We start from the raw sequence: 14732 nt of genomic DNA, 5'->3' as shown, positions 1-14732 counted from the left end.
AAAATTATCTGCATAAATTCATGAGAACTTCATTTATGAACCATGAAACAAACCTCAACATTACATTTTGTCGCATAAGATGAGACTTTTTAGTTGCATGCTATATGTATTCTCATTTCCCAAAGTATTATTTCTTCACAATTCAGGGGGGAAAAGATCCTAAATATAGCTATATTGCACCTAGTTCCAGAATCTTAAGTGCTTAGTGAGAAATTCCATCTTTGAGTCTTTGACAGAATTTTTGTTGGCACCAGAAAATATTTTCCAGTATCAAGTTAGACAAAATGATGTCAATAATAGTGCAATGCTATAGCTCAGCATTTTACATCACCATTCCCACCATCCTGATTGATAAGCTACAGAACCTGGGCCTCTGTAACTCCCTCTGCAACTGGATCCTCGACTTCCCAACTGGAAGACTACAATCTGTGCAGATTGGTAATAATACCTCCTTCTCACTGATGATCAACCCTGGCGCACCTGAGGGATTCGTGCTTAGCCCACTGTTCTACTCTCTCAATACCCAAGACTGTGTGGCTAGGCATAACTCAAATGCCATCTATAATTTGTTGATGATACAACCATTGTTGGTAGAATCTCAGATGGAGGCAAGAGGGCATACAGGAGTGGGATATACCAGCTAGTTGAGTGGTGTTGCAGCAACAGCCTTGGACTCAATGTCAGTGAGACCAAGAGCTGATTGTGGACTTCAGGAAGGGTAAGACAAGGGAACATGAACCAATCTTCACAGAGGGATCAGAAATGGAGAGAGTGAGGAATTTCAAGTTCCTGGGTGTCAAGATCTCTGAGGATCTAACCTGGTCCCAACATATCAATGCAGCTATAAAGAAAGCAAGACAATGGCTATATTTCATTAGGAGTTGAGAAGATTTAGTCTGTCAGCTAAAATACTTGAAAACTTCCCCAGATGTACTGCAGAGAGCATTCCAACAGGCTGCATCACTGTCTGGTATGGCAGAAGGGGCTTCTGCACAGGATCAAAAGAAGCTACAGAGAGTTGTAAAATTAATCAGCTCCATCTTGGGTACTAACTCCATAGTACCCAAGACATCTTCAAGGAGCAGTGCCTCAGAAAGGTGGTGTCCATTATTAAGGACCCCCATCACCCAGGACATGCCCTCTTCTCATTGTTACTGTCAGGTAGGAGGTACAGAAGCCTGAAGACACAAACTCAGTGATTCGGGAACAGCTTCTTCCCCCCTGCCATCCGATTCCTAAATGGACATTGAACCCACGAATTCCACCTCACTTTTTCCATATTACTTGTTTTTCCACTATTTTTAATTTAAATATTTAATATACATATATACTTACTGTAATTGATTTACTTATTTTTTCTATTTTTTCATCACTGTACTACTGCTGCTAAGTTAACAAATTTCAAGACATATGCCAGTGATATTAAACCTGATTCTGATTCAGTTCCCCAAATTTTGTGTCCAGTCTGACCGCTATGCTCTTAATTTTCTCATGAAGCAACAAGCTTTTACTTGCACATTTACCTGTAAAATATGATACTTAAAAATACAATTCTCAAACTGTATTATTTATCCTTTATAAAAATGTATGTCTTCTGTGACATCAAAGAGAATCTTACATTTATGTCAGGACTGTTTTGCCTGTGGTGGTCATTTAGAATCAAACTAAACTTCCAAGTGATAGATCATTCAGACCCATGATCTTCACCATGTTTCAAAATTTACACTCAATCTCCAGTACAAAGAAAAAACTGCATCCACTTTTCTTCTAATCTACACCAGCAGCTACTGAAGGTAATGACATTTGCTAGCAGTGCAGGCATTCATAGGCAGACTCTCTACAGAGATTTCCCTGGCAACCTCCTATCAGGAATACATAGGCAGATGACTATAATCCAGATGTCTCCCTTTGCCCCTTGCACAAGCAATCTGCCTTCTGTCAAGTGTTTGTTACCAGCCTGTCCAGGTCTCTCTGACTGTCATTCCTCTTCCTACATAAATCAGTAGCTCTTCCCAGTGGCTTAAGGGTGGTACTTACTTCATTCTTACTGAGACTACAGCTGCAAGACTGCGAGTTGGCACCAGCAATATCTTATCTTATCAATAGAATAGTCTACCAGCTCTGATATTGACAAAGCATGACATGAAGCAGAAAACCCTAATAATACTATTCTGGATATCTCACAACTGAAGATTATAATCTTTGTGGGACTTTTAAAATTAACCTAAGGATGATAAACAACCATGTTAAAATTATCATAAAAAAAGCAATTTCTAGGCCATGGAATCTAACTCACCAAGATAATTAATCAAAATATAATGACTTTTAAATTAAGGTTATTAATATTTCAAATTTAATCTTAATCTCACATGAATTTTCCAAACTGTATTTTACTCATTGCAGTATGTTTAATAAGTTAGCTAAAACAGGTGCTTTTTACTTCGCAAACAACAGGAATTCTGCAGATGCTGGAAATTCAAGCAACACACATAAAAGTTGCTGGTGAATGCAGCAGGCCAGGCAGCATCTCTAGGAAGAGGTGCAGTCGACGTTTCAGGCCGAGACCCCTCGTCAGGACTAACTGAAGGAAGAGTGAGTAAGGGATTTGAAAGTTGGAGGGGGAGGGGGAGATCAAAAATGATAGGAGAAGACGGGGGGGGAGAGATGGAGCCAAGAGCTGGACAGGTGACAGGCAAAAGGGATACGAGAGGATCATGGGACAGGAGGTCCGGGAAGAAAGACGGGGGGGGGGGGGCCAGAGGATGGGCAAGGGGTATATTCAGAGGGACAGAGGGAGAAAAAGGAGAGAGAGAGAGAGAGCAAGAATGTGTCTATATAAATAAATAACAGATGGGGTACGAGGGGGAGGTGGGGCACTAGCGGAAGTTAAAGAAGTCGATGTTCATGCCATCAGGTTGGAGGCTACCCAGATGGAATATAAGGTGTTGTTCCGCCAACCTGAGTGTGGCTTCATCTTTACAGTAGAGGAGGCCGTGGATAGACATGTCAGAATGGGAATGGGATGTGGAATTAAAATGTGTGGCTTTTAAGTATGTGTGCCTTTTATATATTGGCGAGACCCGACGCAGACTGAGAGACCGCTTTGCTGAACACCTACGCTCTGTCTGCCAGAGAAAGCAGAATCTCCCAGTGGCCACACATTTTAATTCCACATCCCATTCCCATTCTGACATGTCTATCCACGGCCTCCTCTACTGTAAAGATGAAGCCACACTAAGGTTGGAGGAACAACACCTTATATTCCGTCTGGGTAGCCTCCAACCTGATGGCATGAACATCGACTTCTCTAACTTCCGCTAATGCCCCACCTCCCCCTCGTACCCCATCTGTTACTTATTTTTATACACAAGTTCTTTCTCTCACTCTCCTTTTTCTCCCTCTGTCCCTCTGAATATACCCCTTGCCCATCCTCTGGGTCCCCCCCCCTTGTCTTTCTTCCCGGACCTCCTGTCCCATGATCCTCTGGTATCTCTTTTGCCTATCACCTGTCCAGTTCTTGGCTCTATCCCTCCCCCTCCTGTCTTCTCCTATCATTTTGGATCTCCCCCTCACCCTCCAACTTTCAAATCCCTTACTCACTCTTCCTTCAGTTAGTCCTGACGAAGGGTCTCGGCCTGAAACGTCGACTGCACCTCTTCCTAGAGATGCTGCCTGGCCTGCTGCGTTCACCAGCAACTTTTATGTGTGTTGCTTTTTACTTCATAGTTTGATGTCTGTCAGAAATCCTGACAGTTTAACCTAAACCCACCGTCTGCTTGGTGATAGAATTATTTTACTGGCCATTGACGAGCTCCTTTAGCTGATTCAGAAAGAAAAAAATTGTTAGATTGCTTGATCATTATGGGCAGATTTATGAAGGCCACCTATGAATGTCACTGTTGGAAAATCTGGGCTATTAGCATGTTAATTCTGCAAGAGTAAATAAAGATTCCATTCCACAAATAAGAAACAAGAACCAGCTGCATGGCTTCTCTAACAGAACAATCTGTGCTCTCCATTGATAGATTTATTTACAGACAAAAATAAACTGAAGCAAAGTTACCTTGAAATCCTGTTGACAATCATGAAGATAATGCAGAGGGGTAACACTGAAATAAGAAACCATGGGAAGACAGCACTGACGATGCCAAGATAGAACAATATCAGAATAATATTCTGGAGTAACATTTCAGACTGAGTGGTCAGCCGCACATCCACTGAAAACAGAACATGCAGGATATATAACAATGAGAATTTTCCCTTATAAAAGAAAGACAATGCTCATTCTCAACAATTATTTACAGTGCAGATATGCAGATGAATTAAAGAGCACAGGCTAAGGCTCTAGATGCGTTAAGTGATAAATGATGTGTATGGGATGTGAACATTATGGATAATGAAGCACGTGCAAAGAAAACTCATCTGCAACTGTGGAAATCTGATTGGTTGAGGACTAACCAATCAGGAGGGGCGGATGACGGGAGTTGCGTATACATACCACCAGACTAGATATCTCTTTATTTCACTTCATGTTTTAAACCAATTAACAAACAGTATAATCTATTTTAATTGTAATAACATTTGGCTGTTTAACACAGCAGAGAAGATCATTGAGAAGATCTAATAGTCACTGAAAAAAAACTTGGCATTTTTGTACCTCTGAAGTGAAAAGGACGAAGGAGATCAATGCAACTGAACTTGCGAAATAAACAAACATAGGGTGGTTTGACTGCATCATTGATTTCCAGTAATGAAAGCAGCAGTCTTTATTTTCATTTATCACCTATCTTAACATAAGACATAGGAGCAGGATTAGGCCATATGGCCCAATGAGTCTGCACTGCCTTTCCATCATGACTGATCTATTATTCATCTCGACCCTATTCTCCTGCCTTTGAAGCCCTTACCAAACAAGAACCTATCAACCTCCATTTTAAATATACCCAATTACTTGGCTTCCATAGCTGTCTGCCGCAATAAATTCCACAGGTTCACCATCCTCTGGCTAAAAAAATTCCTTCTCATCTTTTTTTCTAATTAGATGTTCCTCCATTCTGAGACTGTGCCCTGTGGTCTTAGACTCCCCCAATAAAGTAAACATCCTCTCCATAACACAAAATAATCTGCAGATGCTGGGGTCAAAACGACACTCACAACACGCTGGAGGAACTCAGCAGGTTGGGCAGCATCCGTGGAAAAGATCGGTCGACGTTTCGGGCCGGTCCTGATGAAGGGTTCCAGCCCGAAACGTCGACCGATCTTTTCCACTGATGCTTGTTGCCCGACCTGCTGAGTTCCTCCAGCGTGTTGTGAGTGTTGCAGCATCCTCTCCATGTCCACTCTATCAAGGTGTAAGGGGTTTCTTCTTTTATGTTACTGCGAAGGCTAACAAAATGGCTTCTTTATGTTATAATTAAAATGGCTTTTTTGTAATAATAACTGTAATGTAAGGAGTTCTCCCTCTCTCTCTGCTTGTTTGGGTTATGTTTGATTAGAGAGGGAACGAACCAATTGGGATAGATGTTATTCTTTCTTGTGCGTCTGTAAGCTATTATTTGTCGCGAGCTTTAGGGCAGAAGACGGCGATGGGGACAGAGAGAGGAGACGCGATGCTGTAAGCTGGGTGGTGGGATGGACCCTGAGCAGGAGTCTGAGGCCCAGAGTCTTCGGCAAGGAGAGGAGACGAGACGAAGACAGACTCGTGTGGAGCGTCTGGTCGACCAACGTGGTTGGTCCCAGGGGGCAGGTCAAGGAGGTTGGAGTGGATTGAATGGTGGAAAGAAGACTCCGTTAATTGAGCTCCAACTGTTGTGCATGAAGTGGTTGAACTTTGATTAAGTTTGGCGCCTTTTACTTTCCTTTTATATTTTATCTCTATTAATTACATAGTTCCAGTAAGATCCATAAAGTGTAATCACTTAATCGCCTATGGTGTATTGTCTGTTATTTGGCGGGGTGGAGTACATCACACAGCATCCACACAAACTTTATTACCCAGTTTGGCGGGGCCGAAGGCTGCTCCCCTAGATGGAAGCGAGCTGAGCGAGCCTGAGGCTTACCGGGGACTACAAAGGCCTTTCAATATTCAATGGATTTCAATGAGATACCCCCCATCAGTCTTCTAAACTCCAGCAAGTACAGGCCCAGAGCCATCAAACACTCCTCGTCTGTTAACTCTTTTATTCCTGAGATCATTCTCATGAACGTCCTCTAGACCCTCTCCAAATCAACACATCCTTCATTAGATAAGGGGCCCAAAACTGTTCATGATACACCAAGTGTGGTCTGACCAATGCTTTATAAACCCTTAGCATTACATCCCTATTTTTATATTTTAGTCCACTTGAAATGGATGCTTACATTGCATTTCCATTCCTTATCATAGACTCAACCTGCAAGGGAACATTTAGGGAATCCTGCATGAGGACTCCCAAGTTCCTTTGCACCTCTGATTTGCTCCCAGTTTAGAAAATAGTCTATGCCTTTATTCCTTCTACCAAAGTGCATGACCATGCACTACACTATATTCTATCTGCCACTCCTTTGCCCATTCTCCCAATCTGTCCAGGTTCTTCTGCAGACTCCCTGCTTCCTCAACATTACCTGCCCCTTGACGTATTTTTGTATCTTCTGTAAACTTGGCTACAAAACCATCAATTCTGCCATCCAAATCATTGACATATAATGTGAAAAGAAGTGGTCCCAGCACCAATCCATGCAGAATACCACTAGTCACAAGCAGCCAACCAGAAACCGCCCCCCCTTTATTTCCACTCTTTGTGTCCTGTCAGTTAATCAATATTCTATCCCTGCTAGTGCCTTTCTAATAATAACATGGGCTCTTATCTTGTTTAGCAGCCTCACGTGTGGTGCCTTATCAGAGGTCTTCTGAAAATCCAGGGAAACAATATCCACTGACTTTCCTTTGTCTATCCTGTCTGTTATTTCCTCAAAAGATTCCAACAGATTTGACAAGCAAGATTTCCTTCAAAGAAACCATGCTGACTTTGCCCTGTATTTTCATGTGACTCCCAGTTCCTCAAAACTTGATCCTTAATAATGGACTCCAACATCTTCCCAACCATTGAAGTCAGCCTAATTGGCCTATAATTCTGCCTTCCTCCCTTCTTAAAGAGTGGAGTGACATTTGCAAATTTCCAGTCATCTTCAACCATTACAAAGTCCAGTCATTCTTAAAAAATCATTACTAGTGCCTCCACAATCTCTTCAGCTACTTCTTTCACAACCTTGGAGTGTGGCCCATCTGGTTTATCTACCTTCAGACCTTTCAGTTTCCTGTGCATGTTCTCCTCATTAATTGTGTCTACACTCACTTCTGCCCCCTGACACTTGAATTTCTGGCTACCGCTAGTATATTCCACACTGCAGACTAATACAAGATACTTATTGAGTTCTTCCGCTATTTATATGTCCTCCGTTACTACCTCATTTTCCAGCCATCCAATATCTTCCCTCGCATCTCTTTTACTCTTTATATATCTGAAAAACCTTTTGATATCCTCTTTGATAGTATTGACTAGCTTACCTTCATAATTCATCTTTTCTCTATGTATTGATTTTTTGTTGCCTTCCTTTGGTTTTTAAATGCTTCCCAATCCTCCAGTTTACATACTCCCTGCACTGGACATGTAATAATATTCCAGCAAGTACAGAGTCCAAGTTTTATAAGACTATTCCAGCAATTACAGAGTCCAAGTTTTATAAGACTTGACTGAGCTGGGTTGTTTCCCATTCTACTTAGATGTTGATTTGACAAAAAAATCATTTCAAGCCTGTGCAGAAGTGGCCATACAAGTGTTCCCTGTGAGGTATTTATGGCTACAAAGTTATAAGTCATTTTTGTGACCAGTTCTCATCTATACTTAGCTGGCCAGCCTTTCCCTACTGTCAGCTTTACACATGATGGATAGAAGCACTAGTTGGAAAGTAGAGGGAATGCATATTTGAGCTGTGCTAGGCAATATGTTAAAGTTATGACACAGTAATAAGATCAAATTTATGTGTACTCTTTATCACATTTCAAAACTGGGTCTTACCTTCATCCATATCCTTTGCAAACCTGTTCAGAATGCGGCCCAAAGGTGTTGTGTCAAAAAATTTCATTGGGCTCTGAAGAATTTTTTTAAGTAGAGCATCATGCAGCTTGGAGGAAGCTCGAAGTGTACACTGTTCAAAATGGACAAGACAAAGTTACTAAAGGTTTGCAAGTACATATACTGCAGTAAATCTCTGATATTTCCATTTTTGTTGCTCATTATCCCTATCACTACAAGTCATCAAAATATTTGTATTTTTGATTCATAAATTGGATATTGCTAGCCTTAAGTTTATATGGTCCAATCAAGTCTGTCTTCTTGTTGTAATTTACCCTAACTGTCTGGGATTTTTGCCTGCTGTTTATCCCAAAGACTTCTAGAATAAACATAATTTAATTAAGCACATCACTCTTAATGCCTAAAATGTAAGACATCATCAGCAACTGTTTTTGTTGTCAGAGCAGAATTAAGAGATGTGAAATGCTTGAAAGTTCATATGCAGAATACATAGCCCTCAAATTTTAATTTCTCAGCCATAGCAATTCTCCTGATTCACAGTGTGAGCACTGGAGCAGAGAGATCAGAAAGGAGAGGGAGCAACACTGAACCAAATGCAGATATGTGTTACTTGTGCTAATTTGGCATTAGAAAACTCCTTACATTTCTTGGAGAGAGCTGTCCACATTGTTTCCCCTCTCTATTAGGAACAATTATGTCTCACTCGTTAACGAATTTAACGAATTCCCACTCGTTAAATATGAAATTCCCTGGGAAAGGAAGTTATCCAACAGGAGTGGCATAATTTCATCATGGCAATAACCATAACCCTAATTCATGACATTGGGATGGGGGGGTGGTCAATGCTGTAACACCCTTGGCCCTCCAACCATTACTCATCACTTCCAGGTTTTACTGAATACAGCAACATGTTCAATGGTCTTACTAATTCAGGGAAAGGAAAAGCAGTCCCTCACAGTGTATGAGGATTTACTCCTAAGCAGGCTTTATCATTTACTTCCATGGAATACTTCATGAATTTATCATTATGCTTAAGTGATGGGATGGATTGTTTTGGTTTAGATGAGGTAGATGAATATAGCTTCATGCTAGAAGGGACTACAGATATTGATGAAATGTGATGGGATGATTTAGTAGCGTCAGCTGCACAGCACTAGACCCAGAGGAAGACTGAGGCAATCATGGAAACGATTAAGAATGAGGAAATAACACGCACTCACCACTGTGATGCTATTGCTTTGCACTTACAAGAGGGGAAGTCTTAAAAGCTCCCCTTTATTTTCGAGATGTAGCTAAGAAAATAGATGACCTAAGAATGGGGTATCACATCTTCAGTGATACTTAGCATTGAAACTAAAAATAAGTATTTGTTGTCTAATCACAAACAAGAGAAAATCTGCAGATATTGGAAATCCAAGCAACACACACAAAATGCTAGAGGAACTCAGCAGGCCGAACAGCATCTATGGAAAAGGGTACAGTTGACATTTCAGGCCGAGGCCCTTCATTAGAACCGCCAGTTCTGATGAAGGGGCTTGGCCCAAAACATCGACTGTTTACTCTTTTCCATAGATGCTGCCTGGCCTGCTGAGTTCCTCCAGCATTTTGTGTGTGTGGCTAAGTATTTGTTGTGCTTATAATGCTGCAAAAAATTTCCTGCAAACTCCTAAAATTCTTTTTTTTACTAAGGAGCTTGTAACAGTCATTAATTAATCATCTCCTTTATATAAATTTATACTGGTGTACAAGTTATAATTAAAAAGATTTATAAGTTCTTACAAATAAATCAATTCAGCACCTTAACAAATATGTATCCACGTAATGTCTTGAAGAGGAGTACAGCCAACATGGATGAAGCATAAACCCAAGTGTAAAAGTTATGATTTGGATGGTCTCTCATGCTATTGCTTATGTAGGTCACGTTACCCTTAGTCACTGCTGTATTCTGAAAAATAACATTCAAAGAATATCTTAACTGCTCAAATTACAATACTGTACTGAGGCGAGCAATGCTGTTGTTCTCAAAGCACTGATATTCTGTCATGTACGATCTGCATTCCACACTTAATTTTGATTTTTCTTAGTGTTGCAGTACTGTTGTAGTCTAAACACCTAATGTAATACAGTTTTCTAAGCTCTGGCTTGTGATACAGGATTTGCTGCTTTATATCATTTTATTTTAATTTACAAATTACAAGTTAATATCACTAAATGCATGATAGTACGTTTCAAGATAGTATTATGTAAACTTTTAAACCAGATTAGATAGAATAAAGTTATTGTATTTGAAAGTTAAAATCATTTATTGAGACATTTATAGTTAGTTCTGCACATACAATGTTATCGCACCATAAAATAACTCACCCCACTGCCCTGATTAATCCAGTAGCTCAGCCACCAGTTACTGAAAGCTATGCTGCCAGCAGTCAGCAGGAACAGAAGAATGTTCAGAAGGAAGATGAAAGTACCTCCTGCAGCTTTGATGTAAATTCCATAAGTTGACCAAGACACAGAGCCACCAGCTTTTTCCTCTGCTTGCAAGAGCTGGTCTGGTAGCAAAAAAATTAAGTATCAACATGGTACCTCTTGTTAACAAAGCTTTACTTTTATGTAACACTGAATCAATGTATTTCATTGCAATGAAAGTTGCAATTGACTTTGTGTAAATACATCTGGATAGCTCGGCGTCTGAGGCAAACCTTTTGCTTTAATGTCGAGGATGGCTGGAGAAATAATCTGCACATACAATATGTCTCAGTGATCAACAAAAGGCATATTAAAATAAAAGTACAACAGAAGTGTGTTCTTCATTTAACATTTTCAGATGAAACACATTGACTTTATACAGTCCAAATAATGCAAGGAAAAAGAAACCAATTCCTTAAATCAGGGATATTTTGGAATTTTTTTTGTAATTTAAGATGGGTCATATCCATTTTGAATTGAGTATAGTCACTGAAAGAGAAGTGAAGGAAAGTATTGGTAACTATAGTCTTTAATGATAAATTTACAAGAAACAAAAGAGTAACCTTTAGAAGGAGAGAGGAAGAGAGTCATAGAATCACACAGCAAAGAAACAGGCCCTTCAGCCCACCAAGTCTGCGCCAGCCATCAAACACCCATCTACATTCATCCAACGCTAATCCTATTTTATTCTCCTCACATTCTTATTAATTCCATCCAAATTCTAACAGTAACCCAACACTGGGGCAATTTATAGTGGCAAAGGACACTGCGATAATTTCAGGGAAGATAACCGTGGGAAAGAATTTGTATAAATTCAATGCTAGACACAGTGATCCTATTGGTAAACAGATAATATTAAACTAAATGTGACCACAGCCCCAAACTATATAAGTGTAAATAAAATGTACATCAGTGATGGATAACTTGGAAAGGAGAGATGAATATGCTATGAATTTATGCCTTTCAGACTTCTTTATGGCCCAAGAGGAAAAAGTACATTGTTTTTCAGGCAGAAGAATCTAAGCTGCAAACCCTTCCTCCAGCTATGAAACACCTTCTCCATCAACCACCATTTGAGCTCTCGTCTCATCAACTACCACTGGACCACCAAATGCCCTTCATGTACCTACAACCAAGATCTCTCCCACTGGCACTAAATTCCTCTCACCTAGCTACTGTCAGTTGCACCCCACCGAATTATCATCTGCTCCACCCATACCACAAAGGACACCACAGAAATCAGGAAATCTTGCTCACCACATTTAAGACTCCCTCCATGGGATTTGGGTCCTCACCCAAATGAATAGAAACCCTATAGCAATTAGTGATATCCTTTTGTCCCGGTAGTTTTCAGTTTTAAAATCTAGGCTTCTTGCCTGAAAGGCCTCTAATCACAGGGAAGAAAATCAGGGAAACCAACTTTTCCAGGTTTCTTGATCTCATAACAGTTCCATCCCAACTTTCTGCCCATATTCCGAGAGAAAAAAAAACCTTCTACCATCCTAAATTAGGCAATTGAATAGGAAGTAAACAGAATATTGGATAAAGAAAAAGAAATTGTAGTACATACAAAGTATTGGAGAAACTCAGCAGTTCAGGCAGCACCTCTGGAAATGAATAAACATTTTGGGTCGAGACCCTTAATCAGGACTGGGACCCTTTCCTGGTCCTGATGAAAAACGTTGGCCAGAAACATTGTCTGTTTATTCATTTCCACAGATGCTGCCTGACTTGATGAGTTCATCCAGCATTTTGTATGTGTCACTCTGGATTTCCAGCATCTGCAAAATCACTTGTGTTAATGATTTGCTATGTAATATCTTTTTCCATCAATGGAGCTCCTTGCTAAAATGTTAAAATGATAGGAAATATCATTTCACTTGCTTTAATAGAAACTGCATATTCTATTTCTGTATGAACAGGGCAAGACATTGGAGAATGAGAAATATGAAATTTGTAGAGAGAATGGCATACTATAGAGACCAACAAATTACATAAGCTCTGTTGACGGTAAATAAATTATTTGGGAAACTAAATGAGTTGTTACTCAATATTCGCAAACAACAGGGATTCTGCAGATGCTGGAAATTCAAGCAACACTCATCAAAGTTGCTGGTGAACGCAGCAGGCCAGGCAGCGTCTCTAGGAAGAGGTACAGTCCGACGTTTCAGGCCGAGACCCTTCGTCAGGACTAATTGAAGGAAGAGTAACTCTTCCTTCAGTTAGTCCTGACGAAGGGTCTCGGCCTGAAACGTCGACTGTACCTCTTCCTAGAGACGCTGCCTGGCCTGCTGCGTTCACCAGCAACTTTGATGTGTGTTGCTGTTACTCAATATTGCTAGGTTTTCATGACGATCAAAAATCTTGCATGCTATAATGAATCTGGTCTGTTGTTAAAAATTTTGTATTTTCATAGATTTTATATTAAATACCTTATTAAAAGACATAAAACTACAATGCATTGTTTTTTTTGTGTTGTAGGAGCACAACATTTAAAACAGAGGCAATTTTCTTAATATTCCACAAAAGTGTGGTTTCCTGCTTCAAAAATTTTCTAATCCGGTCATAATATGTTTCACTTCACAATGTCATCGTGATAAAATAAAATTTTACTTTTTGTGTCAGTAAAGAAGTTTATATTCTGTCTCTGCTCTGAAAGTGATAGTTACTACTACCAAAATACATTTCCAGCTAATGCCTACCAAGTTCTGAGTCTACAAAACTAAAAGTTCTTAATGTACTTTACACTGATTAATATGAGAGGTTCTACTAGAGTGCTTTAGATAACTTAATCACCTTAAATAGACAGCAGAACTCCTTTATAAGGGCTGTTTGGAGAGAACTGATCCAAAGTGATTTCCAAAGAGGAGACACCATTAAATTATCAATGAAGATATCACAGTTAATGTTATATTTTAGGCAATACAACATTTGAGTCCACAAGCATTGTTTTTATTTAGTGGCGATTTAAAAAGCCCCTTAGTTAGTGAATGCTGCCTGAACAACCTCTTCTACAAAGATCATAATTTAGTAGACAGCCTTGCAAAGACATCTGCAGTACTCAATACGGAGAAAGAATACTTCAAAGTTTATTACGGAAGTCACATTACTGTTTCACTTGCCCTCATGTTGTTTCCTCTTCTGGAAAAAAATCCCGACTAATTAAATCATCTGATGTTTCGCCATTCACCTCTTCATCAAACTCCTTCTCATTGTTGAAATCTTTTACCATCTCTACTCTGGGCTCCAAGTCTCTGGGTTTTGTCCTAAACAAATAACTTAAATCACCCTCGCTCCACTCAATGCTGTCCTCATCGTGCAGTTGGACAATGACAGGCTTCCTTCGAAATGCTGCAGATTTTTTAGCATTCACCGTCACTTCCAGATTCTCTTCAACGTCTACCTGCCTGCTGTCCAGTACTTGTTCTTTCATGCTCTTTCTTGTTCTGTTACTAGACTGACCACCACTTCTTTATTCATTTCAGCACTGTTGACATCTTCTGTAAGATTCATGCTTATTAGTAATAATAATTGGTAAAATTTATATGTAACATGTAAAAAACAAATTGGCAACATAAATAAAGCTGGAAGGAATACGACATTCCAGCCATGATCTGGAATTTTGGTCTACAATTCCAACCTCTTAATAAGTGTTACATAGCATAAAATCGACAATTTTTGTAGACTTTGCTACTGCACATAATTCATCCATCTTCCAATTATTTAAAACAGTATCATTTATTTATCTAATCATTCACTAGCGGGACAATTAGTGGCAGTCCATCAGAGAGGCCATTGCTCACTAATAACTTTAACAGTCAATGTCAAATTGTGCAGTCTTCACATCAAGTCTGAGTCCTTGTCAAGTCGATATGCATCTGTGAATAATATTTTCCAGTATTTGCTAATAGGTCTCCTGATCTTTCTTTGCTTACAAATTTTTTTTTAAAAACTGCAGATGCGAGAAATCTGAAAGGAAATCAGAAAAGGGAAAAATTTCTGCAGTTCTGATGAAGGGTTGCAGTTTCTCACTCTATATATGCTGTCTGACTTGCTAAGTCTTTCTACCATTTTTGTCTTATTGTGTTTTCCTGCTCAGGTTTGTTTTGGTCAAGTGTATTTGACATACCCTTGATTGATTTACTAATCAAGCAGCAATTTGCAGGAAATAATATTTTTCTGGGTTTGAAA

The 14732-nt window shown here is 39.6% G+C and overlaps 1 protein-coding gene across 1 annotated transcript in view; it reads right to left on the bottom strand.

Moving 5' to 3' along the window:
* Positions 1 to 14732, bottom strand: part of LOC140203718 (ATP-binding cassette sub-family C member 5-like) — a 173910-nt gene that overhangs the window by 28197 nt on the left and 130981 nt on the right. The window contains exons 20-23 of the mRNA XM_072269755.1: positions 10440 to 10624; positions 9874 to 10020; positions 8058 to 8187; positions 4064 to 4217 (exon numbers count right to left, since the gene is read on the bottom strand). Coding sequence (XP_072125856.1) covers positions 4064 to 4217; positions 8058 to 8187; positions 9874 to 10020; positions 10440 to 10624 — 616 coding nt within the window. The remainder of the gene's footprint in view (positions 1 to 4063; positions 4218 to 8057; positions 8188 to 9873; positions 10021 to 10439; positions 10625 to 14732) is intronic.

This window comes from Mobula birostris, chromosome 10, assembly GCF_030028105.1.
Source record: "Mobula birostris isolate sMobBir1 chromosome 10, sMobBir1.hap1, whole genome shotgun sequence".
Lineage (NCBI taxonomy): Eukaryota > Metazoa > Chordata > Chondrichthyes > Myliobatiformes > Myliobatidae > Mobula > Mobula birostris.
Note: the sequence above shows the minus strand (reverse complement) of the source record. Positions and strands in the feature narration are given on the sequence as shown.